The sequence below is a fragment of the Chiloscyllium punctatum genome, chromosome 40 (assembly GCF_047496795.1).
Source record: "Chiloscyllium punctatum isolate Juve2018m chromosome 40, sChiPun1.3, whole genome shotgun sequence".
Classification (NCBI taxonomy): Eukaryota; Metazoa; Chordata; class Chondrichthyes; order Orectolobiformes; family Hemiscylliidae; genus Chiloscyllium; species Chiloscyllium punctatum.
The window spans coordinates 40,792,147-40,813,652 of record NC_092778.1 but is presented as its reverse complement, the minus strand read 5'-3'; the positions used below and the strand labels follow the sequence as shown (position 1 = coordinate 40,813,652).

The 21,506-nt window shown below is 41.4% G+C and overlaps 1 protein-coding gene across 2 annotated transcripts in view; it reads left to right on the top strand.

Moving 5' to 3' along the window:
* The window catches only part of LOC140464491 (netrin-3-like), a 187,840-nt gene that overhangs the window by 104,373 nt on the left and 61,961 nt on the right, over positions 1 to 21,506 (top strand). For both annotated transcript variants that reach the window (XM_072559616.1, XM_072559615.1), the window contains exon 4: positions 12,783 to 12,932. In XM_072559616.1, coding sequence (XP_072415717.1) covers positions 12,783 to 12,932 — 150 coding nt within the window. The remainder of the gene's footprint in view (positions 1 to 12,782; positions 12,933 to 21,506) is intronic.

Below are 21,506 nucleotides of genomic sequence, written 5' to 3'. Positions count from 1 at the left end.
TATGAACTCAATTTAAAGAAATTTAGAAATAAGGTTTTACAAAGTTGGTAATCTGTAATAGTGATTATGACACTGTCAGATTGATATATAAATTTGTCAGAATAATTGGTGTCATTTAGAGAAGTTTGAACCTGTTTGTGACTCTAGACCCATACCAAGAAAGCTTGCTTTGTAGCAGTTTTCCCTCTTAACCAATCTTTGAACAGTTTAACATTTTCACTGTAATTTCCTGTTGCTGTCACCTTTCTAATTACCTTCCATCTTGTCAGAGGTTTTCCACTGGTCCCTGTACACTTCATGCACTGCAACCTGTCTGCACCTGACTTGTTCTAGAAATTCTCAGCTATGTTAAGTATGATTTTCACTTACAATCATTTTTCTCATTATTTTGATTTACGACTGCATCTTTGTTTTGGTTAGTTTTGACCATCCATTCAGTGTCTACCTGTCAGTCAGTGTTAAACAATTGGGCTCTGTCCCATAATTTGTCAGTTTCCACTAACTAATGTGTCCACCAACTGTTTTGTGCCCAGTAACCAACCAGTCACCAATATTTGTCAATATCAAAAACTTCTTTATTGTCTACCAGTCAGTTAGTGCCCAATATGCAGTCAGTGTTCAGTAGCTGCTCAGTGTCCAATGTCTGGTTAGTTTAGCTGCTCACTGTCTAAAAACTATTCAGTTTTGACTATCCAGCCAGTCAATGTCCACGAGCTGGTCAGTGTATCCCAGCCTGTCAGTGTCCACCATGGGTCAGTGTCATCTGGCCAGTCAATGTTCACCAGCCAATTCGTTTCAGAACCTTACAAATTCCGGGGTATGCGAATGAGTTGGATTGAAGGGTCGGTTTCCGTGTTGTGTAACTCTAAGGCTCTATGTATTTTCCTGGCAGAATTCAATGCAATGATCTTTACTTAATTGAAATTCTGAGGGAAGTTTGATTTGCCTTCTATAAAAGTGCCATGCAATGAAGTCCAGAAACCAGCTACAAACTATTTAAGATGAGATTCAGTGTCAGGCCCAGAAAAGTCTGGTGGTCTTGGTGGAAATCAATTGTACACTCAGTGGGAAGTTGCAAACTAGGTTTTGACTCAGGCAGACAGCGTAGGCTGGTGTGAGATTGTGAATGACTTGATTGATTTTGTTTGTCTAAAATTCATTTACATGATGGGGGTTATGGCTAAACCAGTATTTATTGCTCTTCTCCAAGTAAGTTAAGAGTCAACCACGCAGCTGTGTGTCTGGAATCACATGCAGAACAAACCAAGTGAGTACTGCAGTTTCCATTCCTAAGGGATGTTAGTGAACGTGGTAGGACTTTTTTCAATGCAGTTGACAGTGGTTACATTTTTCTCATTAGACTAGGTTGTTATTCCAGAATTTTTACTGAAACTCAGTTCTGCCATGTTGGAATTTAAAAGCATGTTGCAAAAACAATAACATGGGGTTCTGAATTACTAGGCCAGTGACATTATCATCACCCCACCGTCTCCTGTAAAACGTACAAGATGAAACATGCATGACCCTTAGGGATTTTGATTTTGACTGGATGTATGTGGAAAGGATGTTTATAATTGTGTGAGCATCTAGAAGTAGACGTCACTTAAAAATAAGGGATCACCCATATGAAAGAGAAAAGGAGATTGTTTTTCTCATTGAGGTTTATTAGTTTTCAGAACTCTTTTCCTTGAAATGCAGTTGAAGCAGATCTTTTGAATATTTTTCATGCAGAAGTAGATAGGGTCCTAATAAGAAGGAGGTGAAATGTTATTGCGGGATGGCAGGAATGTGGAAACTATCAGATCAATCATGATCTTACTGAATGGCAGAACAGACTCAAGAAGCTGAATGACCAACTCCTGCTTCTAATTTGTATGCACACATAGACGTTTATTAAATCATGAGGGTTATATATTGGGCTACTGGCAGGTGTCTTTTCCCTAGAATGGGGCATTTTAAGACACGGGGCACATTTTAAAGATGAGAGATGAGAGATTTAAGAAAGACATGTGGGGCAAGTTTTTTTACACAGAGGTGCTTGGCGTGTGGAATGAGTTTCTTGAGGAAGTGATGGATGCAGTTACAGTTATAACATTTAAAAGACACTTAGAGTCATAGAGTCATAAAGATGTACAGCACAGACCCTTCAGTCCAAAGTGTCCATGCTGACCAGATATCCCAACCCAATTTGGTCCCAATTGCCAGCACCCGGCCCATATCCATCCAAACCCTTCCTATTGATATACCCATACAAATACCTCTTAAATGTTGCAATTGTACCAGACTCCACCACTTTGTCTGGCAGCTCATTCCATACACGTACCACCCATTGCCTGAAAAAGTTGCCCCTTAGGTCTCTTTTATATCTTCCGCCTCTGACCCTAAACCCTCGAGTTCTGGACTCCCCCACCGCAGGGAAAAGACTTTGCCTATTTATCCTATCCATGCCTCTCATGATTTTGTAAACCATTATAAAGTCACCCCTTAGCCTCTGATACTCCAGGGAAAACAGACCCAGCCTGTTCAGCCTCTCCCTATAGCTCAAATCCTCGAACCCTGGCAACATGCTTGTAAATCTTTTCTGAACCTTTTCAAGTTTCACAACATCTTTCCGATAGGAAGGAGACCAGAAATGCACGCAGTATTCCAAAAGTGACTTAACCTATGTCCTGTACAGCTGCAACATGACTCTCAACTCCTGTACTCAATACTTTGACTAATAAAGGAAAGCATACCAAACGCCTTCTTCGCTATCCGAATTACCTGCAACTCCACTTTCAACAAGTTCTGGACCTGCACTCCAAGATCTCTTTGTTCCATAACACTCCATTAAGTGTATAAGTCCTGCTAAGATTTGCTTTCCCAAAATGCAGCACCTCGCACTTATCTGAACTAAACTCCATCTGCCACTTCTCAGCCCATTGGCCCATCTGATCAGGATCCCATTGTAATCTGAGGTAACCTTCTTTGCTGTTCACTACACCTCTAATTTTGGTCCCATCTGCAAACTCACTAACTATACGTCTTATGCTCACATCCAAATCATTTATATTAATGATGAAAAGTAGTTATTTAAATACATGACTCAGAAAGGTTTGGAAGGATATGGACCAGGAGCAGGCAGGTGAGATTATGTTTGGCATGGACTGATTGGGTCTATTTGTGATGTATGAATCTATGACTGTATGACATTAAGGGCTGGATGCAGAAACAGGCTGAACTGCTGGAAGATGTCACATAGTTACTAATGGTAAACATGGGAAGGTCCGTAATATCTTCACACTAACTGCCTACCCAACTCCTTGGGGCCTCAACCTCGTTTAACACCCTTCGTAAAGTAACTTTAAATCTTTCCTCTAAGGACTGGTAGGACTGCTTAAGTCAAAAATACTTGCACCAAGCTTCCTGACATCATTGAAGAACCAGATACTTTAGATGCACCACCTATGCACATTTTATGATCACTCTTTGACCCTGAGATCAATACGGAATTGAGAGCAAAGGTGCAGGAGTACGCTTCTCAGCACATTATCTCACACATTTCCTGGGCCAGTATGTCATTAGAATCAAATTATACAAACTGGTTATAAATTTGCATTGAGAGCATATTTGACTGAATACTCTTCCTATCATTTTGATTCAATTCACTTTAATAGGGGCCTTAAGTGGACATTGTAGCACAAGCAAGCAAGAAACTACTAAGCAAAGCTCCAGATTCAATTCTCCCCCTCCCCCAGATTGTACATTGCTTATTTTTCTGGTTGGCCGTGACACAGGGTGGCCAGAGACCATTTTCATCCTACAGATGGAACCTTGTCCCCAGGGCTCAGTAGCTGCACCTTCTGCCGCACAGTTTGGAGCAAATGGAGCTAAAGCCATACTGAAGTAGTGTACATGTACTGGTGTTGAAGGCCAAGTGAAACTGGAGGCTAAACTGCTTGCAGTGTCTGACAAGTCTGTGTCTGCAGGTGGACCCATGGCAGGGAACTCAGAAATATCAACTGCTAATTTCTTTAATTTACATTTTAAAAACTGAACCTTAAATTAATTAGAAAATAGTTACACTCTGGAGCATTCTTGCCCTTATGCCCATTATCTTAAAGTATTCTTAGCAGAGTGAAGTAAAACTCACACTGATACAGTGATAATTTATCTTTAATATGTAACAGCTGTCATTTGCATCAAACATAGGTATCCAGCTGTTGCTTAGACTCAGGTCTCCAAAAGCAGTGATCCATCTGTCCACACTGCATGCTCACAGTGATATAACCCTTCCTGTTTGGAGTGATGTTGCTACAATAATAGTTGCAGCCCTAACGCATGCAACCCATCAACCACTTGACCAGCCACATCAGCTATACTCAGTACAGCCTAGATGTATGAGAACCGAAGGAATTTATAGTAATTTTGTGAATGCATGTTTTCTGGACAGCTGCCTGGTTCAGTTAGCCAATCATGGCACCAGCAGGTCACTCTTGGCATATCTCAGGAGTAATGTTGCTGTCAATAACAGGATTTGAACTTTCACACTGCAACTAATTAAAGAGAGCTGAACATTGCTCCATGGACAGGTGAAAACCTTTAACCTGCTTTTGCTTTTAGCAAGACCCAAGGAAATTTTAAAAAGCACTTGTCAGACCCAATTGTTATATTTAGGGTTATTTCAATATTTTATTGCTTAGTAACTGTGTTAAGTTTATACTTAGACCACTCAAAAGAAGTCAAAAAAAAGATAATGTTCTAGATTTTAGCCTTACTACCTAGGCAAAACATTCCAGTTCATTAAAAGTGATCATACCCACTTTTACACTTGTCTTTCAAATATATTCTATGCATACAGAGAAAGAAAATTATAGCATTGGAGCATATCTTAATCTTGGAGGTCAATTAGCTCAGTTGGTTGGATGGCTGGTTTGTGATTCAGAGTAATGCCTGTAGCACAGGTTCATTTCCTGTATCGGATAAGATCACCATGCAAGTCCCAGCTTCTCAACCTTGCCCATTGCCTGAAGCATGTTGACCCTCAGGTTAAACAGCCGGCAGATGTCTATCCATCTAATGAGACAGCAGTCCTATGGTCCATTGGCACAGTGGTGACTTTATCTATCACCATTTATCTTTCGAGAAATATTACACAAGGATTATCTTTGACGTTAGATGGATTGGGTAAAATCCATGAGAATAGATTGCCATGGGCAGATGGACAATTTCCAGTTGGCTCCACCCTGTCTGCCCTTGTTGTGGAGCAGTAGCAAACCTGATTACAGCAAAGGAGAATGAGGCATTACTCTCCTCCAACATATTTGAGGATCTCGGTGGAATTTATGCATTAAGAGAAAATGTTTGACTAAAGGGGCATGTGGCAGTGCTGACATAACTGGATAACATCCTGCAGCCATATTGATCTGTTCTGCTGTTCTTTTTGTGGTTCTGAAGATTATCAACTTTCACTGCATTGAGTATAAATCAGAGAGCATGTAAGGAGGCCATTCAGAAAGAAATGGCTGTTCTGCCAATTCATCAATTAATCCACTCCCTAATTTGCTGTGTACATCGGCACATTTCCTTTTCAAATATTTATCTAATTCCCCTCTGAAAGTTATTACTGAATCAGTATCTACCACTCCTTTAGGCAATCCTTCCCATAACACCACATTGTCCTGCACCTTTTTCCTTCCGTGTACTACTTTGGTTTCTTTTGCCAGCCATTCTATATCTGTGGCCTTTGGTTACAATTATTCTGCCACTGGATGGTTTTCTCCTCATTTATTCTATCAACATATGAAGAGAAAACAATGAAAACAAATGTAGGTCTCTTACAGTCAGAAAGAGAGGAAGATATAATGGGGAACAAAGAGATGACAGACAAATTAAATACATACTTTGATTCTGTCTTCACAAAGCAGGACAATGATAATATCCCAGAAATGTTAGGGAAGATATGGTGTGATGAAAAAGGAAACCATGTTTAGTAGAGAAATGGTATTAGGGAAATTGATGGAATGGAAGGTCAATAAATCCCTACTGGCTGATAATGTACATCCCAGGGCACTTAAGGTAGTCAGCCCTTTAGTGAGATTCAGCACAAAGCCACATAGCAGCTTTATATGGTAAAAAGGAGCTGGAGGGTTCTGGTGGTACAGTGTTAGTATCCCTAACTTTGAGCTTGAAGGCTGGGGTTCAAGTCCCATTTCATCCATATTGTGTCTGAACAGGTTGATTGAAATATCTATTTGAGGACCCTTGTGGCGCAGTGCTCTAGTGTCCCTAGCTCTGAACCAAGGGACCCTAGGTTCATGTCCCATTTGCTCCAATTGTGTGTTACAACTGTCTGTTCAGGTTGATCAGAAATATCTAAAAAGGTGCTGGTTTTAGAGAAGGAGGTGTCAACATGTGCTAACAGGATTTCAGCACCTTGGAGAGAGGGCAATGTTTGCCAGATTTATCTCTGACAGTGTCTGATTTAGGTATCTGAGTAGGGTTCATCCGTGGTAATCGATTTGGATCTGTACATGAGGAGGGTGGGATCACTTGCTTTCTTCATGTCTGTTATTCACCTAGACTTAGCTTGCAGAGGACAAATTCAAAACTTGTAAATGACACAAAAGTTGGACTCATTGCGAACCGTGAAGAGGATAGTGATAGACTGATGGAATAGGCATTCATGTGGCAAATCAAATTTAAAGCAGAGGAAAGTGAAATGAAATATTTTTGCAGGAAGGACAACAGGTTAATGAAAAAAAATGCAGATTTCTTAAAGGAGCCTGGTGGGGAATCCTGAGGGACAGGACTCACATGCATTTGGAAAGGCAAGGACTGATTAGGAATAGTCAACATGGGTTTGTGCATGGGAAATCATGTCTCACAAATTTGGTTGAGTTTTGAAGCAGTAACGAAGAGGATTGATGAGGGCAGAGCAGTAGACATGATCTATATGGACTTCAGTCAGGCATTTGACCAAGTTCCTCATGGGAGACTTGTTAGGGAGTACAGGGAGAACTAGCCATTTGGATACAGAACTGGCTTGAAGGTAGAAGATAGAGGGTGGTGGTGCAGGGTTGCTTTTCAGACTGGAGGCCTGTGACCAGTGGTGTGCCATAAGGATCAGTGCTAGCTCCACTGTTTTTCATCATTTATATAAATGATTTGGATATGAACATTGGAGTTATTGTAAGTAAGTTTGCAGTTGACACCAAAATTGGAAGTGTAGTGGTCAGTGAAGAAGTTACCTCAGATTACCACGGTATCTTGATCAGATGAGCCAATGGGCTGAGGAGTGGCAGATGGGGTTTAATTTAAATAAATGTGAGGTGCTGCATTTTGGAAAGGCAAATCAGAGCAGGACTTATGCACTTAATGGTGAGGTCCTGGGGAATGTTGCTGAACAAGGAGACCTTGGACTGCAGGTTCATTGTTCCTTGAAAGTGGAGTTGCAGGTAGATAGGATAGTGAACAAAGCATTTGGTATGCTTTCCCTTATGAAGTTAACATTAATAAGGGGAAGCGTAGGCAGAGAGCAGGTGAATGCAAAATAACCAGTGGCCTGAAGTGCATATACTTTAATGCAAGGTGTATAGTGGGTAAAGCAGATGAACTTAGGGTTTGGATTGGTGCCTGGGAGTATGATGTTACTGCAATCACAGAGACTTGGTTGAAGGAAGGTCATGATTGGCGACTAAATGTTCCAGGATATAGATGCTTCAGACAGGACAGGGAGGGAAGTAAAAGGGGGAGGAGGAGTTGCATTGCTGGTCAGGGATGATGTCACGGCTGTGCTAAAGGAGGACATTATGGAGGGCTTGAGTACTGAGGCATTATGGGTGGAGCTGAGAAATAAGAAAGGTGCAGTTACGTTGTTGGGGCTGTATTATAGGCCTCCCAGCAGTGAGCACGAGGTAGAAGAACAAATAGGTAAAAAGATTATGGAAAGATTAGAGGAAACAGGTTGGTGGTGATGGGAGATCTTAATGTTCCCAACATTGACTAGGATACACTTAGTGTCAGAGATTTGGATGGGGCAGAATTTGTAAGAAACATCCAGCAGAAATTTCTAGAGCAGTATGTCATTAGTCCAACGAGGGAAGGAGCCATATTGGACCTGTGTTGGGGAATGAGCCAGGCCAGGTGGTAGAGGTTGTGTTGGGGGATTTCTTTGGGCACAGTAACCACAATTCTATAAGTTTTGGAATACTCATAGACAAAAATGAGAGTGGTCATAAGGGGAAAGTACTAAACTGGGCCAAGGCCAGTTATATCAAAATTAGGTAGGAGCTGGGAAGTGTGGATTGCACACAGCTATTTGAAGGGAAGTCCACAGTTGATATGTGGGAGGCTTTCAAAGATAGGTTAAAGATAGTACAGGATAGGCATGTCCCATTGAAAGCAAAGGACAGGAAAGGCAAGATTTGTGAACCGTGGATGACAGGAGAAATTGTACAACTAGCCAAGAGGAAAAGGGAAGCTTACATAAGGTCCAGGCAGCTAAGAAAAGAACAGGCTCTGGAGAAATATCGGGAGAGTAGGACAAGTCTTAAACAAGGAATCAAGCAAGCTAAAAGGGATCATTAAATAGCTTTAATGAGCAGAATTAAGGAGAATTCCAAAGCCTTTTATTCTTATTTAAGTAGCAAATGGGTAACTAGAGAAAGGATTGGTCCAAAAAAGGATAAGGAAGGAAGGCTGTGTGTCGAACCTGCAAAAATGGGTGAGATTCTGAACGATTACTTTGCATCAGTGTTCACTGAAGAGAGGGACATGATTAGATTAGATTAGATTACTTACAGTGTGGAAACAGGCCCTTCGGCCCAACAGGTCCACACCGATGCGCAACCCACCCAGACCCATTCCCCTGAATGTTGAGATTAAAGATAGACGTTTGAGTACTCCGGATCATGTTGACATAAGTAGGGAAGATGTGTTGGGTAGGCTACAGGTTATTAGGTTGGACAAATTCCCAAGACTGGATGGGATCTATCCCAGGTTGCTGAGGGAGGCAAGAGAGGAAATAGCTGGGGTCCTGACAGTTATCTTTGTAGCATCCTTAAACACAGGTGAGGTGCCGGAGGACTGGAGGGTAGTAGGGATATTCCAGGTAACTGTACACCAGCGAGCCTGACGTCAGTGATGGGAAAGTTGCTGGAGAAGGTACTGAGGGATAAAATCTATTTATATTTGGAAAAGAATGGGCTTATCAGTGATAGACAACATGGTTTTATGCAGGGGAGATCATGCCTTACCAACTTAATAGAGTTCTTTGAGGAAGTGACCAAGTTGATCAATGAAAGAAGAGCTGTAGATGTCATATAAATGGACTTTAGTAAGGCAATTGATAAGGTTCCTCATGGTAAACTAATGGAGTAAATGAAGTCACATGGCATGCAGGATGTTCTAGCTAGGTGGATAAAGAACTGGTTGAGCAACAGGAGACAGAGAGTAGTAGTTGAAGAGAGTTTCTCGAAATGGAGAAAGGTGGCCAATGGTGTTCCACAAGGATCAGTACTGGGCCCCTGTTGTTTGTGATATGTATAAATGATCTGGAAGAGGGCACTGTTGGTATGATCAGCAAGTTTGCAAATGACACAAAGGTTGGTGGAGTAGCAGAAAGCATAGGGGACTGTCAAAGAATACAGGAGAATACAGATAGACTGGAGAGTTGGGCGGGGAGGTGGCAGATGGAGTTCAATCCAGGCTAATGTAAGGTGATGCATTTTGGGAAGTCTAATTCTAGAGTAAATTATACAATAAACAGAAGAGGCTTGGAAAAAGTTGATGAGCAGAGAGATGTGGGAGTTCAGGTCCATTGTACCCTGAAGTTTGCTGCACAAGTGGACAGAGTGGCATATGGTATGCTTGCTTTCATCGGACAGGGTATTGAGTGTAAGAGCTGGCAGGTCATGTTAAAATTGTACAAGACATTGGTTCAGCTGCATTTAGAATATTGTGTACAGTTCTGGTCGCCACATTACCAAAGGGATGTGGACTCTTTGGAGAATGTGCAGAGAAGGTTTACGATGTTTACCTGGTATGGAAGGTGCTAGCTATGAAGAGAGGTGGAGTAGGTTAGGTTTGTTTTCATCAGAAAAAATAAGATTGAGGGGGGACCTGATTGTGATCTACAAAATCATGAAGGGTATATAGACAAGGTAGATAGAGATAAGCTTTTTCCCAGTGCGCAGGATTCAATAACGAGAGGTCACGCTTTCAAGGTCAGAGGTGAAAACTTTAAGGGGGATACACGCGGCCAGTACTTTACACAGAGGGTGGTAGGTGCCTGGAACGCGTTGCCAGCAGAGGTAGTAGAGGAGGATGGTTGATTCATTTAAGATGCATCTGGACGGATGCATGAGTATGTGGGGAGCAGAGGGATACAGATGCTGGGGAGTTGGGCGACAGATTTAGACAGTGGATTTGGATCATCTCAGGCTTGGAGGGCTGAAGGGCCTGTTCCTGGACTGTAAATTTTCTTTGTTCTTTGTTCTATTGGACATTGCATCGAGTGTAGGAGTTAGGAGGCCATGTTGCAGCTCTACAGGACATTGATTAGGCCACTATTGGAATATTGCGTGCAATTCTGGTCTCCCTCTTATCAGAAGGATGTTGTGAAATTTGAAAGAGTTCAGAAAAGATTTACATGGATGTCGCCAGGGTTGGAGGATTTGAGCTACAATGAGAGGCTGAACTGTTTTCCCTGGAGCATCGGAGGCTGAGGGTGACCTTACAGAGGTTTATAAAATCATGAGGGGAACGGTTAGGGTAAATAGACAAGGTCTTTTTCATGGGGTGGGGGAGTCCAGAACTAGAGGGCATAGGTTTAGGATGAGTGGGGAAAAATTTAAAAGGGACCTAAGGGGAAACCTTTTTCATGCAGAGGGTAGTGCATAAATGGAATGAACTGCCAGAGGAAGTGGTGGAGCCTGGTACAATTACAACATTTAAAAGCATCTGGATGGGTATATGAATAGGAAGGGTTCAGAGGGATATGGGCCAAGAGCTGGCAAATGGGACTAGATTAGGTTAGGATATTTAGTTGGCATGGATAAGTTGGACCGAAGGGTCTGTTTCATGCTGTACTTCTCTATGACTCTATGAGCATGTTTACAACTTGCTGACAATGGCAGATAGGTTAAGAAAGCAGTTCATAAGGCATACAGGATCCATGACATTATAAAGAGCAGCAGAGTATAAAAACAAGGAATTTATGGTGAACTAGGGTGGGATTCTGAATTTTTGAAAAGTGGGAAGGCTTTTGAGAGGAAGATCTACCCAAACAGTTCAGGGCTGAGAATTTAGCTTTGTAGATAAATTAGAATAGCTGGCTGTTCTTCTTCATGAAAAGGATGATTGGAAATTTGATGCATGTACTCAAAATCATGAGAGGCCTGGATGGAGAAAACAGACAGAAACTGTTCCCATTGACAGACCGGTTAAGTAGTAAACAATACTGTTATTAGGAAAAAAACATCTTTATACAGTGGATTAAAAACAGAAAATGCTGAATAAACTCAGCATGTCTGGTTGCATCTATGGAGTGAGAAACAGTGTTAACATTGAGAATCCAAAGACTTCTCTTTGGAGACTTCTTCCATTAACTTTGTTTTTCTCTGACCAAATATGGCCAGGTCTACTGCGTTTTCCCAGATTTCTCTCTTTTATTTCAGATTTCCAGCACCTGCAGTATTTTACAGTTATTTATGCAATGGATTCTTAAATGTGGAATACACTGCCTGAAGATGTGGTGGAGTCAGATACAAGTGTGGATTTTAAAAGAAAAATAAATAATTATCTGAAGAGAAAATCTTGACAGAGTTGAAAAGAATGAGACTAGCTGAATTGCTCTTGTACCACAGCAAATACTTCACAATAAGCCAAATGGTATTCTTCTGTATTGTAACCATTTTATAATTTAATGATCTATTATAATTGGCAGTATTGGCAATTTGGAAACACAGACCTGAATTTCTTAACAATGGGACAGAGTACAAAAACATTCAGTTGAATCATATTAGTCTTAGAAGTCTTAAGGTTAACATGTTCATTTGGTAGTTAGGAAGACAAATGCAATGTTTGCATTCATTTCAAGAGGACTACCACATAAGAGCAGGCATGTACTGCTGAGGCTGTATAAGATTCTGGTCAGAACGTATTTGGAATATTATGAGCAACTTTGCACCCTGTATCTAAGGGGACATATGTTGACATTTCAGGACGTCCAAAGAAAGTTACAAGAATGATCCCGGAGATGAAGGGCTTGTCATATGAGGAGCAGTTGAGGATTCTGTGCCTATACTTGATGAAAACCGAAAGATGAAGTTTAGAAGGATGAGGGGGGATTTTATTGAAACTTACAGAATACTGAAAGGCTTGAATAGACATGGAGAATATGTTTTCACTAGCAGGAGAGACCAGGACCTGAGGGCTCAGCCTCAGGGTGAAGGGCTGACCCTTTAGAACTGAGTGCTGAATCTGTGGAATTCATTTTCATAGCAGGCTGTGGAGGACAAGTTATTGAATGCATGTAAGTCAGAGACAGATTATCGAAGAGGAAGGAGATCAAAGGTTATGGGGAGAAGACAGGAGTATGGAATTGAGAAACATATCAGCCATAATTAAATGGTGGAGCAAACTTGAAGGGCCAAATGGCCTGATTCTTCTCCTATAACTAATGGTCTGTGGTCTTATGGTCTAGCACTGTATGTCTTTGTGCAAACATATTGTGTGGGCTGCTCATAATTCTATTGATCTGACACTTCAACTGACTTGTACCTGTTCCTCTAATTTTTCAGCTTGTGACTGTCATCCTGTTGGTGCAGCTGGTAAAACCTGCAATCAGACAACAGGACAGTGTCCATGCAAGGATGGTGTGACTGGCATCACATGCAACCGTTGTGCTAAGGGTTACCAACAGAGCCGATCTCCAGTTGCACCTTGTATCAGTAAGTATTTATTTGTTGCTGCCATTGCCATAGCTGATTGAGATTAAGTCAAGACAGTTATTAGTATACTTCAAATGAGGAACAGGTCAGAAGAAATCTGTCTTTATGCCCCAGTTACACCTCACCCAAAGCCCTTACACCCAGGACCTGAACTCTCTCACCCTCCTACCTCTGCAAACCCAACCCAATCCAAAACCGCTTCCCCCATTGAACCAGACCCAATCCTCATCCAGACATGACAAGTAAGACACCTTTACAACAGAAGATCTCTGATCAAGAGCTAGCTGCTCACCTTGCTAAGCTGCTCCAATGATACTTGCACCACTTGACAATGTGGGAGATTGCTCAGATATGTCCTACCCACTAAAATGAAACATTTAATCCAGTCCATTGTTCTTATTGTCCCCAAATATAAGTGAAGTAATAGAAGAGGTTGTATGTAGTAAAACCAAGTATCTTATAATCATCAGTGACCTGGATTTCAGTAGAACTGCTCATCTGAGGATCTTAGAACAGCCTTAAGCCAAGCAAGAAAACAAGAACTAAACTGAAGTGCCCAATGTGAAAGTCACAGGTCTTGACGGCAAAGCAGCATTGGACTGAGTATAGCATCATATAGTCCTAAGGTTACTGAAGGCAATCAGACAGGATAGTTCCAAAGGCAGGGGATGTGGGAATAGGGAGGAGTTGATCAAAGCATCAAAACCCACCTTCAGTATTTGGAATCACACCTGTTTCTGAGGTAAATGGCTATGACTGATGGAAACCAATTATGTAAATCCCAGACACTGCAGCAGGAGAAACATCCTCAAGAAACATCCTTGGTTCAGCGCTTTAGCTGCTTCACCTGTAACTTGTCTCCATCAGGAGCTTAGGAATCAGACTTTTCACTATCAATTTGCAATGTTCAATTCTACTTGTGACCTCTTTGATATTGAAACACCCTTTGCAATCTATTCTAAGATCTGGATATTATGCAGGCATGGATTTGTCATCACATATATGTAGCAGGTAATGACCAGCATGTACAAAAGTAAACCCAGTCTTCTCCCTTTGATCATTAATGACAATTTCACAACCAAGACCACACTATCGACAGCTTGGAAATCACTAATTACTGAAAGCTAATCTTGGCCAACCACAAGAATGTAAATTATGTTAGGGAATAAATGAAGAGTCAGCTATCATGTTTCATATTAGTAACAGTGACATAGGTAGTAAGAGGGGAAGATGATGCAGGTAGGCTTTAGGGAGCGAGAGATGAAACAAGCAAGCAGGACCCTAAAGCTATTAATTTCTGGATTACCCATACTGCCACATGCCAGTGAGAATGGAGGTTAAGAGATAGAACAGATGAATGTGTAACTGGATAGTTGGTGCAGGAGGGAGGAATTGACAGTCCTGAGACATTGGGACCTGTAAAGCTGCCTGTACCTGTGAATCTCCTCCTCGTTGGCTGAGAGGATTTACTGAGTAGTGTACCAGCAAGACACATCCAATATCAGTTCAATACCAGCAGCTGTGAAGTGAGGCCCATAGGGGCCTTAAGGGTGGCCTTTCCAGAATCTAGGGATTTTGGAAGATTACAAACAATGCAGCCACCCAAGGCCACTTCTTTAACACCCAAGAATGCAGACCATCAGGCACAGACAATGTACTAGCTTTTAATATTATTTTCCTATTGCTTTTTTGCCTGCCTTTTTTTCATTTTAGTTTTGTTCATTGTTTGATGCTTTTAATATCTTCAAAGGAATGAAGGGATGCAGGCCAAAGGAACAGGCTCGTGCTCTACACTCCTATGTTCCTATTTCCTGAAGACAAACAAAAAGTACTTGTTCCAAGTCTCAGTCATTTCCCTATGTCCCATTATTTTTCCAAAGTTTCAGCCTACAAGGGACCAAGGTTTACTTTAACTAGTCTCATTATTACATAGTTACAGTAGCTCTATGTGTCTGTGTTTATATTCCTTGCTAGTTCACTCTCAATCAATATTTCTTTTTTTTTTATTAGTTTACTTCTTGAATCTCCACTCAACCTTACCTGAAGGGGACTACCTCAGCTTCTTCAATCCATCTACATAATTGAACCTTCTCAAACTATTCTCTTAATCTTTTCTGCACCCTTTCTATGCTTTAATTTCCTTCCTATAATTTGATGTTAGCATTGGATGCAATACTGGGAGTTAAAGTCAAACCTGTATTTTAGAACAGTTTTATCATAAGTTCCTTGCCTTTGTAAAATAATGTCAGAAATGAGTCCCTCGGTGTATTCACTGTACCACAGTGAGCATTCAAAGCAGTTGGTCTTCTCTTCATAGTCCATTAACTTTCCAGTAGCAAGTTATAAAGACAACAACCTGAAATGTCTTCTTTGAACCATCATTCGAATACTGCAATCATGAGAGCGCAATAATCTTTAGGTGCTGCTGATGATGTGGGATGTCATCACTGTCCTGGAGCTGGTTCTGCACCAGTTCCTGCTGATTCAGGTTGATTTGTCAGACAGTCCAGGCAATTCTCTGCCTTACCGCCTGAGACCACTCATCGCCTACTTGCTGTGTTACATTAACAGATCATTGTCAGTGACTGTGCACTGACATTGCATATCTCCAAACATTGTGCAAATTGTTAAAGCAAACCAAAAAAGTACAAAAGTTGCCTGTGACATTTTGTCTCACCTTAGTTCATGTGATTAGTCTCTGAATCAGACAGTTTTTTAAAAATGAAATTTCTTATAAAATGTCCCTAATTGAATTTTAGAAATAATGGTTCTTGTTATCACCTTTGCTGTCAGCAAAGTAACAAAGAATGTTTTCTGTCATTATCCCAACCCACTGTCTTGTAACTGAAGTGACCAATTGGTATATAAATAGAATGTTCCTTTCTTGCCAAAAGTAAACCACTATTGTTTGACAGTTGATTTGGTAAACCTCATCAATGATTTATCTAATCTCTAACAGGTCAAAGCTCTTTACAGAATCTTTCAGCAGGATCTTCTGAACCAACCTGAAGGGGAAAGGCAAAAATTCTGTTTCCTGAAGGCGGGTTAACGTTTTGCTATTATGTACTCAGAACCTTTCTGTTGGGTTGGCTTTCCTGATCTTGATGGCCAGGAACTCTTTTGTATTCATTATCACGTCATGACTACTCATTAACACCCTAACCCATTGGAATTACATTCACTGGCACAATCCTGTTACTTCCAAAGGGAAATGTGTATTCATAAACCTGCCTATGTATATCAGGTATGTGTCTGGTGGGGTAAACTTCTTCCTCCAAGCTCCAATATTGCAAACTTTTTTCATAACTAAACTCCTTCATAACCAGAACAAGCAGGAGGCTGGAAGAACACAGCCAGCCAGGCAGCACCAGGAGGTGGAGAAGTCAATGTTTCGGGTGTAACTCTTCTTCAGGACTGGGGGTGGATGCAAAGAGCTGGAGGGCTGAAGAGGTCATGGCACTGTGGCAATGAGGAAGGGACTCACTGAATGCACATCTGAGGGAGGCAAAGGATGTCTCAAAGTTGGCATCCTTTGAAGAGATTTCACAATGGTATAGAGGTAGTTAGAGACAAAAGAACTGCAGATGCTGGAATCCAAGGTAGACAAGCAGGAGGCTGGAAGAACACAGCAAACCAGGCAACATCTTAGAGCCATGGTCATGGAGATGTACAGCATGGAAACAGACCCTTCGGTCCAACTCGTCCATGCTGACCAGCTATCTTAAAATAATCTAGTCCCATTTGCCAGCACTTGGCCCGTATCCTTCTCAAACCTTCCTATTCATATAGCCATCCATATACCTTTTAAATGTTGTCATTGTACCAGCCTCCACCACTTTCTCTGGCAGCTCAATGCATTTATGCACCACCCTCTGCATGAAAAGGTTGCCCCTTAGGTCCCTTGAGGTGGAGAAGTCAACATTTCAGGTGTAATCCTTCTTCAGGACTGGGGTGTGGGTGCAAAGAGCCGGACCATGTTCTTTGTTTGCAAAAAGACTTACAATGTAAAGGATGAGGCCTTATTGAGTCAACCAGTTTATAAGAAGTCTCAGTTATTTGTGATCTTGCTTGTAGTTCTTAGATGCTTACAGTTTCAGCAGTGAAACTTCACCAGGTTGATTAGCACATGAGGAGTTTCGGTCATATATTTTCTTGATTATTGTTAAACTCTCACAGTATAAGGGGTGATGGCTGAACAGACCCATAAGCCTGCTCAAACAAGGCTGTCACACTAGTTGATTAAGTTCAAAATCACACCAGGTTATAGTCCAATAGTTAGTGCTTTGAAATAAACCTGTTGGACTATAACCTGGTGTTGTGTGATTTTGAATTTTGTCCACCCCAGTCCAACATGGCGCCTCCACACTGGCTGAAGCCAGCAGACCTGACCAGGCAGGCAAGCAGAACTCAACTGAGAAGAAATTTGAAATAAAAAGTAGATTGAAATGAAAATGGGGCTCAACTGAAAAGACGGTTCTCTTTCAAAGGGGTTCAACAGAAGACGACCACTGTGAGTTGGGATGGGTGGATAAAAACAGTAGAGAATGGAACTTGTCGGGGATAGTGGAAGGATACGTGGGAATAGAGGGAGTTAGCTGCGATAGAACCATAGAAAAGTTAGAGTACAGAAAGAGGCCACCATGTCTGCACAGTCTATAATAAACGAGCTGCCCATTCTAATCCATGATAAGTAGGGAAAGAGCAGGACCCATTAGGGAATGGAGAGGCAATCTATGTGTGGAACCAGAGGTCATTAGCAGGATGTTAAATTAGTATTTCAACCTGTTTTCACTCGGGACAATGAGCATGTTACAGAATTTAGGATGAGGGACTAAGGGTTCTTGAGCAGATTGGCATTAGGATGAGGAGACATTGGATGTTTTGGCAGGCTTAATAGTCCAATGAGTTGTATCTCAGCCTGTTCTGGGAGATGAGAGAGGAAGTTATTGTGGCCCTGACCCAAACTTTAAGTATCTCCCTGGCCAGAGGAAGGGTACCAGAGGACTGGAGTAGGTGGAAGCTCATCTGATTCTGCTTTACAAGAGATAAACCAGGGAATTACAAACCAGTGAGTCTCATATTAGTGGTAGGGAAACTGTCAGAGAAAATTCTGAAGGAGAGAAATTATCTCCACTTTGAGAGGCAATGTTTGATCAGGGATAGTTAGCATGGCTTTGTTATAGGAGTTCATGCCTAACAAATCTGATGGAATTTTTGAAGGAGGTGATTAAGTAAGTAGATGAGTATGTTGATGTAGTTAAGATGGATTTCAGCAATAACCTGTGACAAGGTCCCACTAGGCTGAAAGATTGATAAAGGAAGTAAAAGTACATAGATTCAGAGTAACATGATAAGTTGGATCCAAAATTGACTTGCGTTTAGGAGACAGAGGGTGGTGAGGGAAGACTGTTTATGTGACTGGAAGTCAGTGTTCAGTGTCTTACCACAAGGATCAGTGCTGGATCCCTTATTGTTTGTAATATTTATAAAAATATCAATGAGAATGTGAGGAGATGATTGTGAATGAGACAAAGATTGGCCAGCTGGTTAATTAGTGAGGAAGCTCTTAGGTTACAGGAGGATGTAGATGGATTCATCAGATGGGCAGATCGGGTCAGGTGGAATTTAACTCTGAAAAGTGTGAGGCAATGCATTTTGGAGGAAGTAACAAGACATGGGAATACTCAATGAATGGCAGAACACTAGGAAGTTCAGAGAAATAGTGGGATCTTGGGGTACTTGTCCACAGGTCCTTGAAAATGGCAAGATTGGTTAATAGGATAGTTAAGATGGCATATGCTCACTTGTACTTTATCAGTCATGAAATAGATTAGAAGAGTAGGGAGGTTGTGTTGAAGCTGGACAAAACTTTGGATAGGCCACAGCTGGGGTATTGTGTGTGGTTCTGGTCATCTTACTATAGGAAACATACGATACATTGGAGAGGATGCAATGGAGATTCACCAGGATGTTGTTTGGGATGGAATATTTTAGCTATGAAGAGAGTAGGGAAAGGCTCTATGTTTTCCTTACAGGAGAAAAGCTGAGGGAGACCTTATCAAAATGTGTAAGCATATGAGGAGCATGGACAGGATGGATAGGAAGCAGCTGTTCCCTTCGTTGAAGTGTAAGTAAAGAGGGGGCATAATTTTAAGATGAAGGGCAAGCAGTTCAGATGGGATTTGAGGAGAATTTGTTTCACCCAGAGGATAGTGGCAATCTGGAGTACACTTCCCGGGAACGTCAAAGCCTTTGAAAAGTATGTGAATGAGTATGTGAAATGTCACAACATTCAGGGTTATAGGTTAAGTGCTGGAAATTGTTTTTGTGTAACTGGGAGTTGATGGACCAAAGGGCCTCTTCTGTGAGGTATGACTCTATGACTTCTCTTCTTATTCTGTGTATTTATTGTAATATTTTACACTCTGCCTCTTTAACTGGGATGCCAGCATCGTACTTGTCCATTGTGAAGATAGAGATAGAATCCTCATTTAGAGCCATGTCCACATTTTCTGCATCCACACTCACGCTACCATTCACCTCCCTGCTAGGCCTAACCTTTTCCTTATTCGCCAGCTTGCTTTAAATATACTGATAAAACATTGATGGATTTTTCTTTATTTTACTGATTTTTTTCATATTCTCTTTTCGCTTTCCTAATCTTCTATTTCACTTCACCTCTGTACTTTCTGTACCCACTTAAGCTTCTAATAGAACTATTTTTTGAGATTTTCAGCATTATCTAATCCATTATGCTGCTGGATAACAGTGGACTCTAGATTTGGCAGTACCACACATTTTCTTTGTGGGAACATGTCTACAGTCAACCTATAGCATGTCACTTTTCAATGCTGCTCATTGATTCATTCAATTAGCTATAACTAGTCCACTTTTGCCAGATAATCTCTCAGAGTTGGAAAGATTTCATAGAATTCCTTACAGTGCAGATAGCAGCCATTCAGCCCATCAAGCCTGCACTGACCCACCGAAGAGCATCCAAGCCCATAACCCCATGTCTAATCCATGTCGTCCAGACAACCCTGGACATGGAAGTTAATTTGCCACAGCCAATCCTGCTAACTTACGCATCTTTGGATTGTGTGAGGAAATGGCAGATGCCCACGCAGACATGGGGAGAATTTATAAACTCCACACAAAAAGTCACCCAAAGCTAGAATTTAACCCAGATACCTTGTACTGTGAGGCAGCAGTGCTAACTGCTAAGTCACCATGCCAACCCAGCTTCCTTCCCCCAATTAAGAACTTTACCCTTGCCTTACTTCTGTTTTATCTTTTTCACTTTGCATAATGATGCTAAATCTAACCATGTTATGGTTATTATCTCCAAAATAACCATCTAGGGCTACTTTATCTATTTGTCTAGCTTTGTTTCCTAAACTTAAATCCAGAATTGTGCTCTCTCTTGTTGGGGTTGTCCTGTGCAAGCTAAAAAAGGTCTCTTCAATACAATTCAAGAATTTTTTGCCCTCTGTACCTTTACCACCATTTGAAACCCAGTTGATATTCAGGCTGTTGAAGGACCCAAATATTATTGCCCCACTATTTTTTGCACGCAGAAATTTGCCAACATATTTGTTCCTGTAGCTCTCTCTGACTGCCCAGGGATCTATAGCAAAATCTATCAGTGTGGCTACCATGTTTTTGTTTCTACGTTCAATCCCTATGATCTAACTTGATGCTTCATTTAGTATCGCATCAGTCCTCGTCAATGTGTTTGATTCTTCAACCGATAATGCTGCGCCTCCATCCCTTCCATGCCTGTCTATCCTGCCTGAAAACTCTATAACCAGGCAAATTGAGCTGCCATCCATAAGCCAATTTTCTGTTATAGAAATGATAGTATGTTGCCATATGTCTGTCTGTGTCCACAGTTCATCAGCTTTCATTGCTATACTTGCTGCTTTACGTACATACCTTATAATATTGCAAATTTTCTGTGGGCAATACATTTCTTTAAATTCCTGTTTACTTTGTCTTCCAGAATCAATCATTTAGTCTCTGCCTCCTGTTCCCTACACTGAATTTTCCCCATGTCAACCTAGTTTAAACGCTACCCAATGGCACAAGCAAATCTTTTGGGAAGGACATTTATTGCAGTCCTAGGCAGATATAGTTTGTATAGGCCTCACCTTCCCCAGAATCAGCCTGAATACTCAAAAGTCTGTTACCCATTTTTCTGCTACCACTTCCCAACTGTTCAATCACTCAGTTCTATTATTTCTATGCTCACTAGCACCTGAGGTTAGAGCTTAACGTGTCGAGCCTTTCAGCCTCTTGCCTAGTTCCCTGAGATCTGCTGTTAGGACTTCATTCCCATTCCTAGTCATGTCCTTCGTACCAACATTGATCACAACCTCTGGCTGCTCACCTTCCCCCAATAAAATGTGCAGCTTCCATGGATCGGGTGGTAGCTGGCATGGCCTGGCAGAGCAATCAGTACTTGTCGGATACACACGGAGACTCTCACCACATTCGAGCCACAGAGACATTTATTCAGTGGCTAGGTGCAGGAAATCTGCAGCAGGCCAGAATCTTTAGGCCCAACAGAGGACA